General features: G+C 38.5%; 1 protein-coding gene across 1 annotated transcript in view; it reads right to left on the bottom strand.

Moving 5' to 3' along the window:
• Nucleotides 1–14,853, bottom strand: part of tox3 (TOX high mobility group box family member 3) — a 39,508-nt gene extending 24,655 nt beyond the window's left edge. Inside the window, exon 1 of the mRNA XM_046415747.1 lies at nt 13,558–14,853. Coding sequence (XP_046271703.1) covers nt 13,558–13,659 — 102 coding nt within the window. The 5' untranslated portion in view covers nt 13,660–14,853. The remainder of the gene's footprint in view (nt 1–13,557) is intronic.
• Nucleotides 14,854–21,220: the final 6,367 nt, after the last annotated feature.

Below are 21,220 nucleotides of genomic sequence, written 5' to 3' on the forward strand. Positions count from 1 at the left end.
ACATTTCCTTCTTCAAAAGCATTAGATTAAGATACCAGCTTTGAATAATTACAAACACTATGCTTCAACTCTGATTCCATATCATTGCACTGACATTTCAAGAGATTCAGAACAAAGACACGCTACACATCTTTTAGTCATAATAAAAAAATTGTTCCTGCCTCAGTGTAAAATGACAGACTGGAGATCAAAGGCATATGGAAACCTGGAGGTCTGCTGCCTACTGAAGTGGTGCTTTTTAAAGAGAACAAGCTATGTTAGGTAAGTAAGTGTTTACACATGGAAAAAGGGAGCAAAAAGTTTCATGCAAAATTCTTTTCTGTTGATTGCATTTGTCGATATGTGATAAATCAAATGCAGCCATTTTCTAACTAACTGTATACATTGTATTTGTATGACTTCCTTTTACAGCTGTATTGATCTCCTTTGACCGCAGGTCCATCAGAACACTTATCCCATTTCTCCAGTGCAGGCAGCTTAAAAAAGGGGTTACTTCACATTTTCTGTATTTGAGTCTTGACCTCTATTTTAGGATATGCTTCGTTTCTCTGCTAAACTAAATGAGAGCAGGATACAGTCTGCTCTGCACTCACACCTTCCTGTGCCCATCCTCCCATCACTCTTCATTTGTCTTCTTCAGGCTCAAGTTTAACCTACTTCTCCAATTCTCTACCAGCCCAAATCTTCCATCCTGCTGTTTATATGCAGATATGAGGTACGAGTGCCAAATATCACCAATCCAGTGAATTAATATGCACTCAGCAAACATCTAAAAATATAAAAACATAAACGCTGTTTGATTTGATAGAATGAAAGCTGAAGAAAAGCTTTTTATTCACACAAAAGACTTTAAGCACAATTTTGTTTAAGTCCATGTTAGTGAGCACTCCTTCTTTACCAAGATAATCCATCCACCTGACAGGTGTGCCGTATCAAGATGCTGATTAAACACCATAATTATTGAACAGGTGTGCCTTGGACTGGTCACAATAAAAGGCCACTTTAAAATGTGCAGTTTTATCCCACAACACAATGCCACAGATGTTGCAAGTTTTTTAACTGGCAGGCTGACTCCAGGAACATCCACCAGAGCTGTTACCTGTGAACTGAATGCACTAAAGCATACACTGTTTCCAATGGCTTTTCAGAAAATTTGTCAGGACATCCAACAGGCCTCTCAACAGCAGACCATGTGTAACCACACCAGCCCAGGACCTCCACATCTGGCTTCTTCATGATGATGGTCTAAGACCAGCTCAGGGAAGCTCATCTGTGTGCTCGTCATCCTCACCCTGGTCTTAACCTCGCTCTCTTTTGTTCTTTGATCAAAATTACACATCTCTAACCCTAGTCACGCAAGGCCCACAGTCCTGTGCTTAATAAGTGATTTTTTTAAAGAGAAAACTGCTCATTTTACAGTGGCCTTTCACTGTGACCAGCCAAAGGCACACCTGTGCAATAATCATGCTGTTTAATCAGCATCTTGATACAACACACCTGTCAGGTGTCAGTTCAGTTTAAGCACAAATCTAAATAATCTGTGCTTACATTACATTCTACTGGCACGTTTCATTCTACTTTATTTTGCACAACATTGCACTGTATATTTGTTGTATATACACTTTTGTATATTGCCTTATATATATATTTTATATTGCTATTTTTAACATTTTGTACAGGTTATTGTGTGTGTTGCTGTTGCTGCACTGTAATTTCCCAGCATGGGATCAATAAAGTCTATCTATCTATCTATCTATCTTAAAATATGGAAGAAATAACTCTTTCATGTGCATAAAAAAGTCTTAAAACTTTTTATTCAACTTTAATGACAAAATCACATATTTCAATAGAAGGCGCTGTGCTGGAAATACTGACTGAGGGTTTAAGCCAAAGTGAAAAACAGAATTTCCACCGTAAACTTGTCATCGGCTAATTTACCTGAAACCAGAAGGGGAGATTGGCTGGACACAAAGTGAGAGTTAATCTCTTCATTCATCTTTGCTAAACAGATCGACCCAATTAGCTTTCCACACTGACTGACAGAGCTTGTGTTTGCTTTTCTCCTTCGACCTTCTTCGTCTTCTTAAGGCAGGAGTTTCGCAGTTCATGTTGACTCTAACTGAAAGCCTCTAAAATTATTCAAGAGTACTGTACAACAGTGAAATAATCATGATGTCTTTATTTAAATCTGTTGAGTCTGAAATATTCACCAGTGCAATTTGCTGTGACTGATTATCCAATGGAAGGGTTGCTTGGGGATAGCTCTCCAGAGGTCTGTAATTGAGCAGATTTGACTTGGGAGAGTATTTTTTTTTCTTCTGCTGATAACTACACACACTCCCCCCTTTTTAATGTACTTTTCTTTTTTTAGCCTCTCCTAAGAGCCAGCACACATCAGAATTATGATGCCAGCAGAAACAGCATTATGTAGACAGTTGACAGTTTTTATTCCAATATCTGTACTTAGAAAATTTGATTCCACATTTATATTTTATCCAATGATTTGCCAATGTATCTTTGGCTGTGGTCTGGAGACCAGTCACATTCAGGTGGCCTGGCCTGCAAAACTGTCAGATCTGAAAACTCAAAGGCCAGAGACAACAGTTACTAAGAGCACTACAAATGTGGTCTGGGCTAATATAATGATGTGAATGTTGAGGCAAACATCTGTGTGTTACTGTTTATTTTGTATTACGTTATTATTATTTATTAAGATCTGAAGGATTACAAAGGCTAAATATATTAGAGTATTCTGCCACATACACATGAATTCATCATTTGGCACCTTTTAGATGTCTTTGTAGGAATATGTTTGCATTTTGCAAACCATTATCTTAAAGCTCATTTATTTTGAACAATCCAAAAGTCTTATTTTAAAATGAGACTATGTATGACTGATACATTTAAGAACAGAAAAGCAATTCTAGAGCTAAACATTGCTGCCCAATGTTATGCAGTGCAGAAACAGCCTGCTGTGATATGACCAATAGCCTGTGGTGGCTAAGGCGAGCGAGTTTTAGATAGATATTACATTCACCATTGATTTTTAATTTTCACACGCTGCCACTGTTTAACAAAAGTTTCATAGAATCACTTTAAATAGTTGAAGTAACACTTCAATGAAATCTACTGTCTTCTTTTCACAAGTTGCAGACTTCTCAAGTATATATTGATAAGTGACTAGCTATGACATTTTGACAGAAAGTAAAATTTTACAGCTGGCACATACATATGGGGGATTGTACGGCTTAAAAGAAGGATAAACAGAGCACTGAAAAGGCTAAGCCTTCAAATAACATCTAATAATGAGCTATTTCATTATAATCCTGTATGGGTAATTAAGAGATTAATATGTCAGTGCTGGTTTTGGCAGGTTCTGTAGTCAGGAATGGCTATATTTACCACAGTCCTTATGCCACAATGCACTGAAAACAGCCTCCTTTCACATTAAATCTCATTTATATTGTACAGAAAAACGAGAGATGCTGTTATTCTTTTCCAAAACACACCACTAATGCTCTAGGGCATGATTTGTCATTGTTATTCAGTGCTCGCTCACCTACACTTAAAACATGATCCTTCTGGATTTTAATTAAGCACCAAGGTACGTCCCAGGGGGTTCTGGCTTGGCAAAGGAAACTACTTTGATTTATGTACTACTTTGTTGTTCCTGCTTGAAGCTTGCCTGTTATGAGAGAGCGTGGTGATAAATGAGAGAAGCGGGCAATTATTCTTATTTGTTAATTAGTTTCTGTTAGGAATGTATTGTTCTGAAAATATCAATAGCCACCAATAATGAAACAAAACATGAGCTGCCTCTTAAAAAAGTAATCTCTCCACCTCACAACTGTCAAACATAAACCGGTGGCCACATGTTAGGCCTGGGTAATCTTACTGTAACCTGGATACATGTTGACACGTTCCGCAAAATTACATGACAATTCACTATTAAAATTATCAAAAGGATAATCAATAGGATAACACATCTATTTGTGCATTTAAATGCAATATCCCTTACAGCAAATGACACACATCAAATTAAAATGACTAAAAATACAGCAATAATTCACAGAACACAATAAATCAGTAGCGATCATATCACAAAACTCAAAAACAATTTTCCTGGATGTTAACTGAATAAATTTCGGCAAAGACTGAGGAAGTTTAAGACAATTCCCAAAACAGAAGTGTACACATTTATCAATTATGCCTCTCAGTCTTTTGGACAAGATACTACCAAATCATTTTAAGCATAGTCATGGAATATATTCCAACAGTGATATACTTATCTGCCAAAGATAATATTTTTGCTACTCTTTCTAGACAGATATGATTTGTTCAGTAATTGTATAGTGTGGGCAGCAGCCAGGTTTCAATATGAAGCTTAAAGTAATGGGAAGAGAATAATCCAGACTACCCAGGTGTACAATATGCAGCTGTTTTTAATAACAGGTCATATGCCCTGCAATAACAGAAGACAAATACTCACAAATAATGTAACACTGCTCAGATAATCATTTTTTATGCAATCTAGTTTCAAAAGCACTAATAATGTTGATTGAGTTATGGTGTCAGAACTAAAGTTTCTTTCACTCTTTATTTATTTAAGTTTCTCTGGATTGGCATCAGCTGATTGTCTACAATGTAAAATGATGTGAAATTGCGCTTTTCTCTTGTCCTGCTGTGCCACATACACACACTGACCAATCAAAGCAGGAGCTGAAGACATATCTCATGACGGGAGTGAGAAAGTGAAACGGTTCAGCCACCTCCGACAGACATGTACAAGGTCTGTTCTCTTGCATATCAGAAGCCAATGTAGTCTCAAAACCACAGGGGTGCTGCGGGATCGCTACGGTCTGCTCGTGGAACTGGTGAAGGTCACCACTGCTGAGCTGAGCAGCCACAAGCCCTCATAAAACCATGCAGCGTATCATTATTTTCAAAGTGTTTCATTATGGATGGTTAACCTTGGCTAACTCCGACCTAACACTTTAATTAGCTGCTTGTAATGCCTTTGAAACAGCATAATCATTCAGCTTCTCTTCTTGTTTATCAGCAGCTGAGACACAAATGTAGAGAAGCAGGTATTTGAAAAGTTACACCGTGACTCAGAACCTCCAATGATGAGGAACTAGATCAGTTTCCTTGAAAGGAATGTCATTTGAAAGAATCGTTAGTCAATGGCAGTCCAGGGAGGGAAACCCGGCCAATGCTCAGCCCTTGCAGACATTGATCTTGTTTCTACTTTAGCCACACTATGAGCAATCAGAAACACGCACATCACAATAAACAAGGACATGCTGTGAATGAGCCTCCACTTCAACTCCTGAAAATATCAGAAGTCAGCTCAAGAAATTCATGGACCCCATTTATGATCCCAGTTGAGGTTTCAGGGACTGGACCCGTGTTACATGGCAGGAGCTTCAACTGGGGCCATGTCCATTGTTCCTTTTGATCATGTAAGTGAATAAAAACGAGACAGATTCACGAATACTGCATGGTTTTCATCTAACTGGAAATCTGACCTAAAGAATCCTCGAAGCAGCGATATTTCAATAACATAATGAGAGCTTTGTTCATTTAAATGAAGACACTGTTGGGTAATTACAGGCAAAAGAATGATGTAAGAGTGATGTAGTAAGTGAACAGTGTTTTCTAAAAATTGGGTTCTCTGCTGAATATCTTTGATTTGTCTTGCCTACAGTCCTGGCAGCTAAAGCATAAAACAAAACATTTTATGGTTAGTCTATGTCTGTAAAAATACAAAATGGTGAGAAATTGTAAAAAGGTTGTCAAAATTGTAAATATTAGAGTTCAATTAGTGACTGAGGAAGAAAGAGAAATTAATGAAGAGCGATTGTTGTTTAACTGCTGTGCACTTGTTCACTAAGATGGATACAAGTACATTTCTGAAAAACCAAGTGGAGAGAAGCCATAAAATGCAAACATATTTGCTTCATACAGCTGCTTCATTCATCACAGTACAGAGAGACAATACACCATCAGTGCTCTCTATTGAGATCTTGATATCAACTGAATATGAATAATGGGGAAAAAACAGAGTATTCATGGCAGAAAATATTCTTGTCAGTCTAATGCATCAACATAAAAGATCCAATCAAACTGTGGCAGAGTGCGATGGCAGTTTTCCAGTTGTAGGAGACCATTAAAGCTCATTTACAAGGTGAAGCAGGTTTATAGCCTGCATTATTATGACTACTACTATGGCAGTAACTACACAGATAGGCATTCACATTATCCAACTGCCACAAACAGACTTTATGTTTGATAATCACAGCTATCTAGAAGATATGTATCAACACAAACAGAGTTGTGCAAAAGGGGATAAAACAAGGAACAAGAATGGTTATAAATGGTTTTAAAGTGACACAGTGAGTTTTGCTGTTATATTCAAAATTAGTGAAGAACCCTGCATCAGTTTGCTCCAACATGCTTTCCATTTGACCATTCAAATAAAACTTTTATTTACCCACACTGTGTAAGCTCTTTGCCCAGCAGGTCGGAGGAATATTTGCACACCTGCTACTATTGTCAGGCTTTTTAGTGCAACCTGGTAACACGCTGCATTATGGGAATGTGTGATGTAAGTTGGTGGGGGGGAGCAGTGAAAAGGGTTGGATTAATCACACTGCATAACATGTAATACTACACACACCTGCAGCCCATATGCCTCTAATGAGAAAGAAATTCACTTTCAACCTGATACATAAACAATGTGGAACAGTGACTAATACTTCTATGAGTAGGCTGCTTTAGTTAGAATGGTCACAGCTAAACTATAGTATAGGAGTAAATCCTATGCGCAGACAATAATTCTTCTTTGGCTGACAAGATTAATTTATGTGTCACAAGAGTAATATCTAAATTTCGAAAATGTGATATTCTGTATTTACCAAATTGGAGGCTGACTTAAAAGTAAATACAGCTGGAAGAAATGAGTCTAATATAGGGATAGCAGCAATGAATTCAAACTAGTGCAGCCTAGAAAATACTACTCATGACCATGTGAGGTGGGGGACATTTGTCAGTGGCCTCTGCTCCTTGAAAAGAGTTTAGGAGAAGGGTTTAAGTCAAGCAAGTCAAGTTAAAAGGAAAGCTGAATGTTTTGATACGCCCTTTGAGCCCATTAAGAGAACTGGACATTAGATCTATGAAACATGGAATGGCTGCCTCACTGGAAAGCTTTAAAAATGAATGTGTCTTAACAGCGAGGCTAACCACTGAAGGGACACAACACTTATTGAATTAGCCAAGCAGAAGTGATTGACCAGTCCTTTTGAAAACTGCTTAATTCAAGCGGTTTTCTGGGGCACAGGGAGTTTTTCCTCTTCCTTTAATAAGTTAGCAAGGTTGAGGCTGTCAAAGAAGCCAAAAACAGATTAAAACGTTTTATCATGACAGAAAAACATCTCTTGTCAGGGCCCTACTTTGATGCAAAAGGGCACAGTAATCACAAAAATATGACTACTCCTACAAACAGACACAGGAGGTTAATTTTACTTTTGACCTAACATGAGAAACTAACTCAAACTTTAGATTTACTGTTGTCCATGGCAGGGGCATACAACTCTCGTAACTGCAATGCTTTTGGTACTCAACTGGTGTCTCCCCTTATTTTAAGATCATTAAATCATAAAACTAAAGCTCACCCCCCTCATGGACCTTGACAGTGTCACCAGTGTCTCTTCTTTTATAGGGAGCTGTTGATAAAGTTAACAACTTTCCCTTAGTACAGTCTATATGTGGATAGCTTTGGTAATTTTTAAATAGGATTAAAATATGTCACTCAATTTTGCAACTGAAGTAGATTTTCTTCTGTGCTGTGGACAGTTCAGTCACCATCAAAATAACTGAAATATCTGAACTGCCACTGTTTCATGCTTCATCTGTACTTAAATGACACATCAAATAATTACATATTTAAATATATATGTAGAAAATAAATAACAATGCAAGGAGTTACTGGGATGCATCTACTACTGTGTCCCTGGTGATCAGAAATTAGTTATAAAATAGTCACTAAAGCAATCAGAAAGAGAAGTGATGTCGCTTAAATAACCAGACAACACTTTAAGCACTGCAAGTAAAAAAACAACTCCTCTTTCATGACTTCGGATGTCAAAATAAACAATTTTTCCTCAGGCACTTCCATGGTTTGATGGATGGTGTAGTGATGTTGTGTGCATGATCAAAATCCAATAACAAATGTGTCTCTCTTGTGGATTCATCATCTCTGTATCGCTGAAAGAGATGTTTTTGAGACAACCATGTAGCTACAAATAGTCCAAAAAAGAAGGTTGCTGTGTTCACTGGAGACTACCAGTGTCAGGGTTAATCCTCAAAGAAGAATACAAAATGATACACACATCACAGGCCAAATGTGTAATGACTTGCAACACATAAGCATGTTTTTGACTGGTTTTACATTGGAATGCTAATCTTTCCCATGAGAACACTACCTAAAGCCAACTCACCACGGTGAGAGCCATGTCAGAAGAACCCCTGATACCTGGTGGGTCCACAACCCACCCACTGAGAAATAACTTAAAGAGTGTGAGGTCTGCCTAAATTAAGTAATGTACACAGAAATGTAATGATGCGGATTTATGAGCAGTGATGGCAGCATTACAGAAAGTCTTTACGAGTGCTGATCTGGGTAATGGTCTATGTCTGGCTAAGATTTCAGTACCTTGGCATATCCACCTCATAAACAAAGCACACAGCCTGGTCTTACATTTTCTACAAGTTCAGACTGCTGGTCAAGATCAGAAGATTATACTGCTAAAACAGAAACAAATTCAAAGAGACTTTGTTTGCATGTGCATACCTGCCACACATTGACATTTCAGCGTAATCAGTAAAATGAGGAGAGTGACAACTGTGATGTACTATAATATTAACTATAACTATAATGTTGGGCCAGAGGAATCAGACACTGTCAAACTCATAGGCAGTTACAGCTCTAGTTTGGCTCTCTTGTTCAGAGGCACTAACTGTAAACTCCTTAAAAACAGCTTTCATAAACATTTTCCAATTATATGTTTCTATTGCTACCACATCCATGTAGGATTATAGAAACTATCAACAGCTTCACTCAGCAGAAATAAGTGTTAAGACATCATGCAGGAAGTGTCAAGCTGTGCATTAACAAAATGTTAACATCTGCCCTGTGTAGACATGGTGTGGCCTGTTAGACAGAGCAGTCATTCTGAGAGGCAGGAGTTCCGAGTACAGTGTGTCTTCCAGCAGTCAGGATAAAAATAACACTCTCTAATCTCAGTGGGAAAATTAGGTGTTTAATAAATCTGTTGAAGTACATCTCCTGACAAGCTACAATTAAAAGACTCGGTAAAACACATCAGCTATTCGCTTCTTGGGCATTTAAACATCTAACACGCACCTTGAAGTCATATCCATCAACTGCTGAGTTTGACAAAGCAGACAGCCTCTGAGGTTACACCCCGCCCCCCCCCAACACACACACACATACATACACACACACACACACATTTAAAGCTGTGTTTGGATATGTTTAGAATGTGTGTGATGAAATGGCACCAGCTGTGTACACTGGAGAGATGCACAAGGGCCCCCGGTTGAGCAGAGTGTTAACTCTTTGCCTCCCGGTGAAGCAGAAAGGACGGCAAAGACAAAGGAGGGCTGACCCACTATGGCTGGACACAATAAGAGGTTTTTGACCAGGGGATTGCTGCTGTATAACTACAGTAATTCACAGTGGTCATCCTCTTGATTCTTTAAATCTTTGTTGTATTTATTTACCTTACATATGCATGGGTCAGGGGTGAGCAGACTTCTGTTATAACTACACTACATTTTACAGGCTCAATTAAATTCTCTGATAATTTCAGCTGAAGACAGGGGCGTAGCACATAATTCTGGACCCTGTACACAGACATTCTCTATGGGCCCCTCCCTAAGTCCACAGCTATTCATTCTAGTATCTTTGCGGGTCCATACTCAGTCCCTTTTTACACCCAGTCCAGCACCAATGGCTGCATCCCTATATCCTCATGTCAAGTCTAACAGTCTGAACAACTTCCTAATCATAGTTCATCTTTTATAGGTGAGTGGATGATAAAATGCAAAGCAAAATAAAGAAAATAAATAGACTCTCATGAGGACTTTATCTGCATTAAATAATCCTTAAAGTTAAGACCCGGTTGATCTGCTGGCAACTCGTTGTTACTGTGGTGACAGCAATTGTAGTTTAATTAGAAATACAACAGAAGAGCAACTGGTGTTATCTGTTTACAACACTCTTAAATGCAGTTTTAATAAAGAAGTCAGTCAATGATAATTACATCTGCGATGCTGAGCATGGCACAAATGGTATTCCAAGACAGCAGTTGGTTTTCTTGCTGAGGAGTTCTTAAGATAACTTGTTCTTGTCTGCTGAAATGCTTTACTGAGAACAAAAACTGAATGTCCCCTGACAGAGCTCAACACCAACAATAATGCAGTAGGTCACAATGCTTTTAGTGTTCACCTTTCCATCTACAATCAACTATTATGCTAATCTATATATTTCTCTTCCAGTACCATTAAAATACTATGATTTATGCTCAATGCCCGACAACAAAGAATTATGTTGTCTCACTGGTCCTGGTGTTAGTTTTGCAAATAAACCTCAACTGTTAGTAGCAGTGCAGGTGAAAGGTTTGCATTAACATCTGTTGGTAATTTAAGGCTCTTGCGCCTGGAGGTAATGAAAGCCAACACTAAATGGATACTGTATCTGAAACATTATTAAACACTAAGAAAAAATATACCAGATGGCCATAAATATGGGAGTAACACTGTGTGGCTTTCATGAAACTATTAAAGTCAATCACATTTGACTTTTACGAATACCGAAACCAGTCAAATCCAAACTACCTTCCTTGGACAAATGACCACTACATATATACAGATGTGGGTCTATATGTATGTGTGTAAATATGTATTTATGTATTTGTGTATATATAGGCTATACAGGTTTTCCAAACTTTTAAACCCCACTCTAATACATTTTATTGACCAGGTGTTTCCAGTAAAACCAAGATTCATTATCGCAGATAAATTGAAAATCATGCAACTTGAAGTAACAACCAATCAGTAAAAGCAGGGGCCCTGGCAGGTATGCCCAGTGCATAGCTGATCCGTGTTCAACCTTAAGTCAAGGTAGTTTAAGAGAAACGGACCCTGCTGTGACAGCCCAGTCACCCACCCACCTTAACATTTAATGTTCTAAAACCAGCAGAAATAAACCTTTTCATTTGCTTAAAAGAGAGCTTTGACAAAGGATCTGCAATTAATTCTGCCCGATTACATCAAGTGATTTTTCTTGCTAAATTTACTTTCTGAGTATTATTCAGCCGTGTGAAGTTGTGGCATGTTTCTCTTCAGCACAACCATTTCTCCTTCATCTCAGTGCCAAAAACACAGGCAGCTTCATTAGTCATGACTGCAGCACCTAATTACATTTGTGCCACTCGTTTGGATTTTTCTGTAAATTTAAAAGAATCTCTGATGTGTCAAAGTGCCTCTGGGCCATTCTGTCTCTGTTGTCATTAAAATTGAACATTTCCCGTGCCAGCGTTTTTGAGAGGGTATTGCCTGTTTTCAAATCAAAACTGTGAATCTAGTGAAAGTTTTGTTGTTTGCAAAAGGTGCTGTGACAGCTTATAAATAGATTAAAGAAGTGATGCCTCAGTTCTGTGTGACTTGTGAGCACACCACATCTTGTGGATGACAAAGCGCTCTGCATTGTGCTACCTTTCAGCAAGCTGATTCCAATAAATTGGAGGATTATTTGAAAGATGCATGCAAAAGAGCTTATTTGTTCACCATGGAAAGGCATTGTAATTAGCATGAAATGCATGCTTTGTACTCTCTGTCCCTCTCTCTCTCTCTAACATAACTGGTGGAGATAGTGGATAAGCACCCTCTCACCACCCTCCCTCCCGCTCTCTGCCTCCTTTTGCATTGTGGCCAATTACTGTTACAGATGGAAAATTTCACTTGACCTGGGGAATTTATGAGTAGGAATAAAATCACACTCAAACTCTTACACCAATTCAAAGCAATGTAGTTAAAATTTTTCAAGGCTGATGAAGACATGATGAAATTGGGCACATATGACAACTTGGCCACATGACAAAGAGCTGATGAAACAGTGAGACAAACCTGGTAACTGTTTTGAGCAGCATCGGATTGCAAGGGCAAACAGAGCGGCACTATAGAGATGAATAATAAGGGAGGGGGTGGTGTGTGTGTGTGTGTGTGTGTGTGTGTGTGTTTGCGTGTGTGTGAGGAGGGGTGGGGGATGTAGGGGCACCATAGTTTGAACTTTATAAAAACAGCATGTTGCAGTTGTGTCATTAGTCTGTCATAGTGATGTTCCCTTTTGCTGGGGTGCATGGGAGTCAAGCCTCTGATGGATAACGGGCTGAATAGTTCAAGTGTTACATCACTGACAAAATATCACAAACTATCATCTGTGTTTTACATAACCTCTGCCTCTCCCTTTGGGAGCTAATAAACTTGCCATACCTTAGCAATGCTCCTATTCCCTGCTAAGAAAGAGGGCTGCCTGTACACAGATGTAGAGAAGTGAATAAAAACAACTGGAGAGAGCAGATCAGATTGTTGTGCACCATGTGGGTTAAGATAGATGAACAACCCAGCCCAATGCTGACAATAAATGCACTCACACTGAACAGAGAAACTGTGCTGTCTGTTTCTCTTTCTGGGTCTGTGTGTTTCCAGGTGCGAAATTTAAAACTCAGAAATCAGAGAGGTCTGACTAATTTTTAGCACTATCTACAAAAGCTCCCAACAGCAAGTCTTCTGAAGCTAGTTAAATACTCTGCATAAAGTTGTGAGCACAAGTTGTACATCTTGATAAAAAAAAGAGTAGCTTTTCACACATATCTGCAGGTCTACATGCCGGCATGTCTCTACAACATGATATTCTGCTGCATCATGTGGTGACATGAAACAGGATCACAGTCCAGCAGTGCAGTTTATCTGACACTGGATACAGTGTATCTTACTATTATCACATTCCTGCGCGTACATGCATGTACTGTAATATAGCATACTGATGCAATGATCCACCACTGATGTTTATGAACATGTAACTGTATAGCCAACAGCGCCCATTGACTGTGGATCACATCACTCCGGTCAGAGTTTAGCAGTGCAGCATGGCTCATTTGAGCTGAACAAAAGTAACACTGCGACTGCACTTGTCTTGTGCTCCAATTTCCGTTACCAAAACACAATAACAAAGTTTGTGGCAGGAGAGAGACGTAATAATTAACACTTCAGAAAGAGTAGTTGCTTAAATCGTGGAGAAACAACTGGAGGCAACTAAAAACAAGAAGGGTTTTGGACTAATTAGTTTTAATTCAACTTCCTTTCGGGCAGATATTGAGTCATTAAGGCTCGATGAGCCCGGGGTTATACGGCGCACTCATGGCTTCAGCACCAGCGTGGTCACACAACACATAACTATTTAGACTACCTTACCTTATTGAAGTTGTAGTAGCCCAAACAGTGGGCAAAATCCAGGTTCGGTGGATCTCCTGGAATAGAATTCCCACCGGCAGACGGATAAAACCTTACATCCATGGTGTGTGAGGGAGCCGCGCAACTGTAGCTGTAGCCTACTCTGCACGGAGATCAATTTGTTTCTGCCGTTTACAATCCAAGCGCACAGAGAGAGAGAGACGGAGAAAGAGAGGCGGTGAAACTGACCCAAGCTTTGTTGGGCTAAACGAGATACTGCGGTGGGGTAAAAGGGTTCGGGTAAAGTTTTGATATTCCTCCTCTACACCTGGTTGAACCGCTTCATGTCTGAGAAAGCCCACATGAAGCTTGGACTGAGCAGAACAAGGTGTCCCTCAAGGAGCTGTAGACGCTGTGTGCCCATGCATTTACACACAGCTGCTGCTGTATACAAAGAAGCCACGAGACCGGCGGCTGAGCGTGAGTCCACCTCCTTTTCCACCCCCTCCGGATGCAGGGAAACGAAAAACTGTAACAAAGTGGTAATGATAACGACGAAGAAGGTCCGCTCGTCCGAACAGTACGCGTAGTTTGCTCAGAAATGTGTCCGTATCCTTCGCCGTGTCTCCTAGAAGTTTATTTCTCCAACTTAGAAAACTAGTTGGTGAAGCAGTTTGAGTGAGAAGTAGCCAGCTGGCCGCACACGCCTTCTGCTAAATATAGCGATTGGAGGGTTTGTAAAACAAGCTAAACAACAGTCCACAGATGGTGCAATTAATGAATGTGATGTAGTACACTTGGTATACGAGTCCAGCCTTCGGCTCTGCCTGTCGTAGTGATGAACAAGACAAAATGTGAGAACAAGCCAGCCACTCCCCAAACACGCTAAGCCACGCCCACGAAAACACTGCATATAAGTCCATGTGACATGTTGGGATATGATAAGTAATTACAGTTACAGTACATACACATAGACTATTTTGGCTACCGCAACACCGTTTTCTGGATTTTGATTGAGCGCTGAGTTAAAATGATGGGATACTCTTGTGTTCTTGTACAGCTTAGCATGCATTTCATTTCCACAATGGCAATGCTAACACCAGGAAGCTGCTGGCAGTGTTTTTATACCTAAGAATATGGAACAGCTACTGAATTTCATAGTGTTTGAATTTTTCTTCTGTGAATTTTCATCTGGCTTTATTCAAATTTGACCTCTGGAATATTTTTTGCAGTTTCTATTTATTCACCTGAACCAACTAATTGCACTACCAACTAGATGTTAGCTGTTACCAGTGATGCTGAGACTTAACTTAAGGCAAACTTGCAAATGTTCACATTTGCTCACATCTTTACACCACCTCTAAAATTCACTTGATGTTCTGGCTGAACTCATCCTTAGGTTCAGACCACCATCATAGATGACATTCTCAAAGTTAAGGCATGTGTAACTTTTTCTGCAGCTTATCTCAGTAAAGATGCACAACTGAAGCATTGCCCTGGTGAACTGCTTCAAAATCAAATTTGAGACTGTAGGAGAAAGAAACCGGGGTGAGATCTACAGCATTGTAGAGTCAGTTAGTCTTAGACTACTACAGAGAAAAAGAAAATAATAGCAGTTCTTTACCTGTTTCGTGAAGACTGCTTCTGGCTGTGCACGCGACACTGGCATCATAACTATCAATCGTCTGTGTTTTCATTAGCAAGCGAAGGTTGTTTGATAATCGCTTGACATTGTTATTTCATCATCTGGGTCCTGTCTGCACTTTCACCTGACCATCTAACTTCAATATCTGCAAAACTTGCAAATTCATTTACAGTATTTGTGCTTTTAGTAGTCCTCATGTACATATAGCCTTTTTAGTCATACTACAGTTCTATCTAGCAAACCGGCTACAGCCCTGTTTCAGATCTCACATAGAAATAATGGTCAGATGACCACTGACATGGTGTTGTGTTAAATTTGTTACTGCTTAATAAAGAGTTTTGAGAAACGTTACGTTTTTGTTTTGTTTTTTTTATGGAAAGCTAAAATAAAATGAAATAGTACACCTGTTTATATCGATACATGGATATGTGGAATATTAAAGTGAACATCAACCATATAGCATAGCTCTTTGACTGCAGACATGTTCATTTGGCATAGCAGGTAAAGCACAGGTGTAATTAATAACATAATGATGGTTGCATCACATCAAAGTATCCCAGGAAGCCACGTTAGTGAGACAGCATGCACAGCACCCATACCTTGGAATCTGCACACCAGAATGGAACACATCCATAATTAATGCTATTAATTACACCTGTGCTGTTCTTGCTACAACATGTCAAAATGTCAGTCATGAAAAAGGCCTGTTGTTATTATCACACTATGAACACAAACTGTCATACCAATTTAAAATGATCATAGACCAGAATTTCTCAAGTAAGGAGATGAAATGCTCACCATACTCCTGGCTGCGTATTAAGCACACAAAAAGAGTCTTTTCGCTCACCTGTCATATTCAGCTCTCCAGGGTGGAAAGAATAGGTCAGAATAAACATGAAAATCATTGCTATCAGTCATGAAAATGTCTGCAAATGTCAGATTTTTTTATTTACCATTAAATCTCTCCGTTGAAATACAACTGCATGTCAAAATGTGTTTTTTTCCAAACCCGACAGCAGTAAATTCTATTTAATTCCGACCATTTTCACGTTCAGTAATCTGTGACTGTGACTGTGATGTTACAGTCTCTGTGTCATCTCGTATTCATTTACAGTTACTGTAGGTGTACCAGGGCATATGGTATGAAATACGTTATTTTTGATTGGATATCGATGGAGATAATCACTCTCTGAAATTGTACCTGCTTCTTTAACATTTGTCTCTGATGCTAATTAATAACATTTCCTCACTGTGCTAATAGAAAACCTCATTGGCCAGCAGTCATGATTTCTTGGAGAGGGGTGTGTGCATTTATTAGACTGAAGTTATTGTGGCTGAATGTGTTTCTGACCAACCAGTTTACATGAGCATATATTACAGTGCATCTCAGGTACACCGTCTTTTTATGCTTATTAGCGCAGTTATCCAGGACTTTCCATTTTTTAGGCATATTTTAGGTCAGTTAACCTGCTATCACTATGTGAATTAAAAATTTGTTTGTAACACAATATGCTTTTAAAAATGATTATAAGTTGTATTAAAAATACAATGCACCTGAAGACTCAGCACGCTCACTGTCACTGTATTTGCACTACTGCCATTATTGTAGATAGGTTTGATTTTTCCCTTAGAGTGTTATTTATTTTTATACTGCTATATTTTTTTTTTTATCTTTTTCACTTTTTTTTATTTAATTGCATGGCATTAGTACTAAGGTGAGAGAGAAACAAAGAAAATATTTCAATTCTCCTGTATGTCCTGCACATATAGTGAATTGACGATAAAAATCTTTGAATCTTAAATCTTTGAAATGCATGACCTGCAGCTAAAGTATATGTTTAATGGAGAGTGCCTTTTCAGTCATTTTATACAAATGTATCTCAGATGCAACTTCTATTTCTTGTTCTTTCCTTTTTCAGTCATCTTTTAAGGTCAAATTACTCTTGCCCTTTAACTCCAGGAATAATTATTCAAAGTCTGTGGATATAAAATAGAGCATAGGTCACATGCGCTGCATAGATTTTTCTAAGATTTCTCTGAATCTTGCTATCCCAGATAGTTAGGAATTTTACACTTCACTCATAGGCTAATTAATTGTTGTTAGTAACACTATAAAAAGAAATATTACAGCAATAATATAAAGTATATACTATATTTCTTTACCTTTTCAGATGTATGCATGTGTGTCTTTTGTAGACGAGAGTGTATGTAAGCACTTGTTATGATACAGAAGGAAACACTATGCAAGTGGGATGTGTGTTGGCATGTAATATAGAAAGCTTAATCAATGACATACAGTGCTAAACTCTGCTGTGCTGTGCTGGAGGAGATAATCCTCATTTGAACGCTCTCCAGTGCTTGCTTAGAGATGGTCAACAATCCATGATATTCGCCAAGAAACCTACTTTGTGATTATGGACACATTGATGCATATGCAAACCATTTTCGTCATGTTCCTGTTTGATAGCAGCTCTTGCATGCATAAGGAAGCAATGCCTTCACATACTACACACACTGATACGCCCACCCAATCAAATCTCATTCATTCTTACACATACAGACACATAAAAAAAACCCCACAGTCTCCCACACACCGCATATCAGATAAGCAAGCTTCTCTGCATTCCCAATTCAGTCTGGTTATTGGATGTTTGGTTTTCAATACAACACGAGTGTGGTGTGTGTATGTCAGTCGCTGTTGTTATTTATTCCTGTTTTTAATGTTGTTAGGCTGTGCAGCTGGGGAGCGGAATTAATTTCTTTTCTGATGGTTGGGCATGAGTGTCTCAGCCAGATGAATTATGCTTTTCTACCATATGTCATTTCCTCTCAGCCTGGCAACACTGGAACCATTTGGTAACGTGAAAACAAATTATCTTCTGCTGGCTCCTGCTCAGATTCAATAAAAGCAGTGCAGAGTAATTATATGGAGGTACAAAAGAGTAATAAATGTAAAATAATTAATTGACTTTATAATCTTTATTTACTGTATGATCCCCTTCACAGTAAGTGTGTGATGCTGTCAGTGTGCAACACCTTTACTGCAGTCGAATGTTTGTCACTTAAGTTCCACCGAAGACACTTTAACAAACGTGTTGCAAGATCCTAATTTATCATCTCATTATTGTCATTTTAAATCATGCTGATGTGATGCTTAGGTACTTGTCATGCTCAGAGCAGTGAGTATGATGATTACTGTCTATCACCATCGCCCATGGAAAAAATGTGCATGCAACATTCAACAAATATAGAACATAAATATAGGAGGAGATCAGTCAATGAACAGTGGGTTATTGTATAATATTTTGTCTTAGCCATTGTATATAAGGCAAAAGTGAACTGAAACAGTTCAGAAGTACAGAAGGCTAAATGTAAGCATTCTTACAGCTAAAAAATGTTGTCATAACATTTAAATTAGTGGGAACACTGAAAGAAGCGGCACTGACAGTTGAAAGAGTGGTGGAAAATTTAAGTGCAAAAAGAAGATAAGGTATGAATTTAAGTGTAAGTGCAGTACCAGTTACAGTTCAAGCCTTAAAAGGGGGGGAAATTATGAAAAGTGTGATAATTTAGCTGCAAATGACAGCGTGTAATCACAATAATCGCTCAAAGCAGTAGATGTGTAACTGCTGAAAGTAGATGAACTGTCAGCTGAAGAGATATGAAAGCATTTGAAATTTAAATTGAAGAGCGATAGCCAAAGTACATGAGGCATGCAAGGCCAAGGCTGTGGCTGAGTTTCAGGGCCACAACACGTTAACCCCATCTAATTAGGACGCAAGAGGTCACAACATGTCAATGCATTATAGTTGTATTTCTGTGTCCTGAGACAATCACTGAAAACATTCACTTAATAAGTAAGTCCTATGTCTAACCCACCAATCTACCACCTTTCTCTCCAGATTGCTATTATTTATGCCTCTGTATATTTCACTCATGTCATGTATTTATAAATAACATATCTATTTTACCTGAAATCATGACATCTTACCTCAGTGTACCAGAGGCAATATGATGCAGCAGAACAACGTTTCAGGTAGTTTAAATTGTACATAAATATAAATTGATAGAATCAATGTGTATCCATGATCCTGCATGAAAATGTAATATAATATAACCTATGCTTCCAAAATCCTGCAGAACCAAACGCTTTGTAGCACATGCCACAAAGTTGGACTCTGTGCAGCGGGTAAAAATGCTTTGTGTCTGTGTCAGATGAACAGTACGATATTAAAGCTACTGAAATTGTAGCTCAGACGTAACCACTAAAAGCAGTTTAAATCAGCTGAACAGCACTATAACAAGTGTCAAGTGGTGTGTAAGCAGTATGGTTAGTTAAAATTGTGGTTGAACTGTTTAAGATTAAATAGTTGGCCAGTTGAGGCTGAAGGTAATTAAAATACTGCTGTTGGAAAGAAAGAGATTGAAGCAGTGCAAGCAGAATGTCTGCATTGTTAACAGTGAGAGCAGTTTAACCATTAATGGCTTAAAATGATTAAAATTGAAATAAAAAAAGAAAAAAAGAAAAAAGCTATTCGACAGTAACAGTGCATTTTAGTTTATTTTAGTTAACTCCATGGCCTAGAGGTTGGAGAAGTGGCTTGTGAGTGAAGGGTCATCAGTTCAATTCCCCCCGCCCCCTGACTGACAGGAAAAAATTTGGGTTTGGTGGAGTGATTAATCAATTCTCTACCCTCCATTAGCTGGCTGATGTGCCCTTGAGCAAGGCATGTACCCCCCCAATTTGCTCCCTGGGCACCTGAAATGGCAGCCTGTGTGTTTCACTGCATGTTGCATGTGTGTAACTACGTTTTGCTCTGTTGAAAAACATAGTTCCTAGTTCCTCATTGAAAAGGATATTAATAGTTAATATTTAATAAGCGCAGAATGACGACTTTTCTTTCATGGAGCATGAGGAAGAGGCAGAGGCAGAGAAAAATGTTACTGAAGTCAGAGCATGAAGTGCTCTCTTCTCAGACAAACATCATACATGCCATTAGGAGAGTAAGGTGGGCATAGTCACAAGACTGAGCAGTTGTTTCTGTGGAGTGTTAATGAACAGTCACTCCACTGAGACTTCACACACACACACACACACACTCATCACTGACAAATTTAAGCCTGACACTCTCTTAGAGATAGACAGTGGCCTGCAGCTAGACACTGAAAACATGAGGGGATAACACACTCCAAACCTCACAGCAAGCCATTACACAACTTGCTTACAACTTCCATCACTGAATACAATATATGTCCCATATAAAATATGATAATAATTATGCTCAGCAGTTACTACCCACATTTTATTAAAAATCTTGTAAGGCTGTAAGGCTGAAGGAAAAAAAAGCAATAAAAGCAATGGTGTTTCAGCAGTGATAATCTGTTTAGTAGAACAGAGAACATGTCTCTCTGTGGAGAATGTGTTTTAGGCCTTAAGTCATTACACATCATCTTTATCTTTCTGTTGCCCTTTTTGATAGATTCCTTAAGTAATGATTACAGCTATACGACCATGAAGAAGGTGTCTGCTATTTATAAAGAGAAGTTTTTTCTGAGATTAGGTCTCAGTTTAATACACTCTGTAACTGTGAGAAAGATTTTTTTATGGCTGAAGGCATTCACTTACAAAACTGTTACATTTTAGATGTTGGAAAGCTAAATGACATTCTTGATTAGTTCATAGGAATGAAACAAAGGCTGATCAATCAAATACTTCTGCAGGCTGAATCAACCCAGCAGTAATGGTTCACATATTGTATGAACCAGGATTTAGAGCTACACTGACTAATACTTTATAATGATAATGTATAGAATATCTAAGTGTAAAGTGAAAGGTGTTGCTGACAAACTCACAGAGATATGGTGTACCTGACATGCACTGCAAATAAATGTTAATGTTCCTTGTCTGCTGGCTTACTAAACAGGTACATTTTTCCTAATATATGTTCAACAAACAACTTTGCAAGGCAGAAATATGTCAATGTTCTATTTGCAGCTTCCCCACTTCATTCCCAAGTGACCAAAAATGTAAAAATTAAA

Source organism: Scatophagus argus, chromosome 1 (assembly GCF_020382885.2).
Source record: "Scatophagus argus isolate fScaArg1 chromosome 1, fScaArg1.pri, whole genome shotgun sequence".
Lineage (NCBI taxonomy): Eukaryota > Metazoa > Chordata > Actinopteri > Scatophagidae > Scatophagus > Scatophagus argus.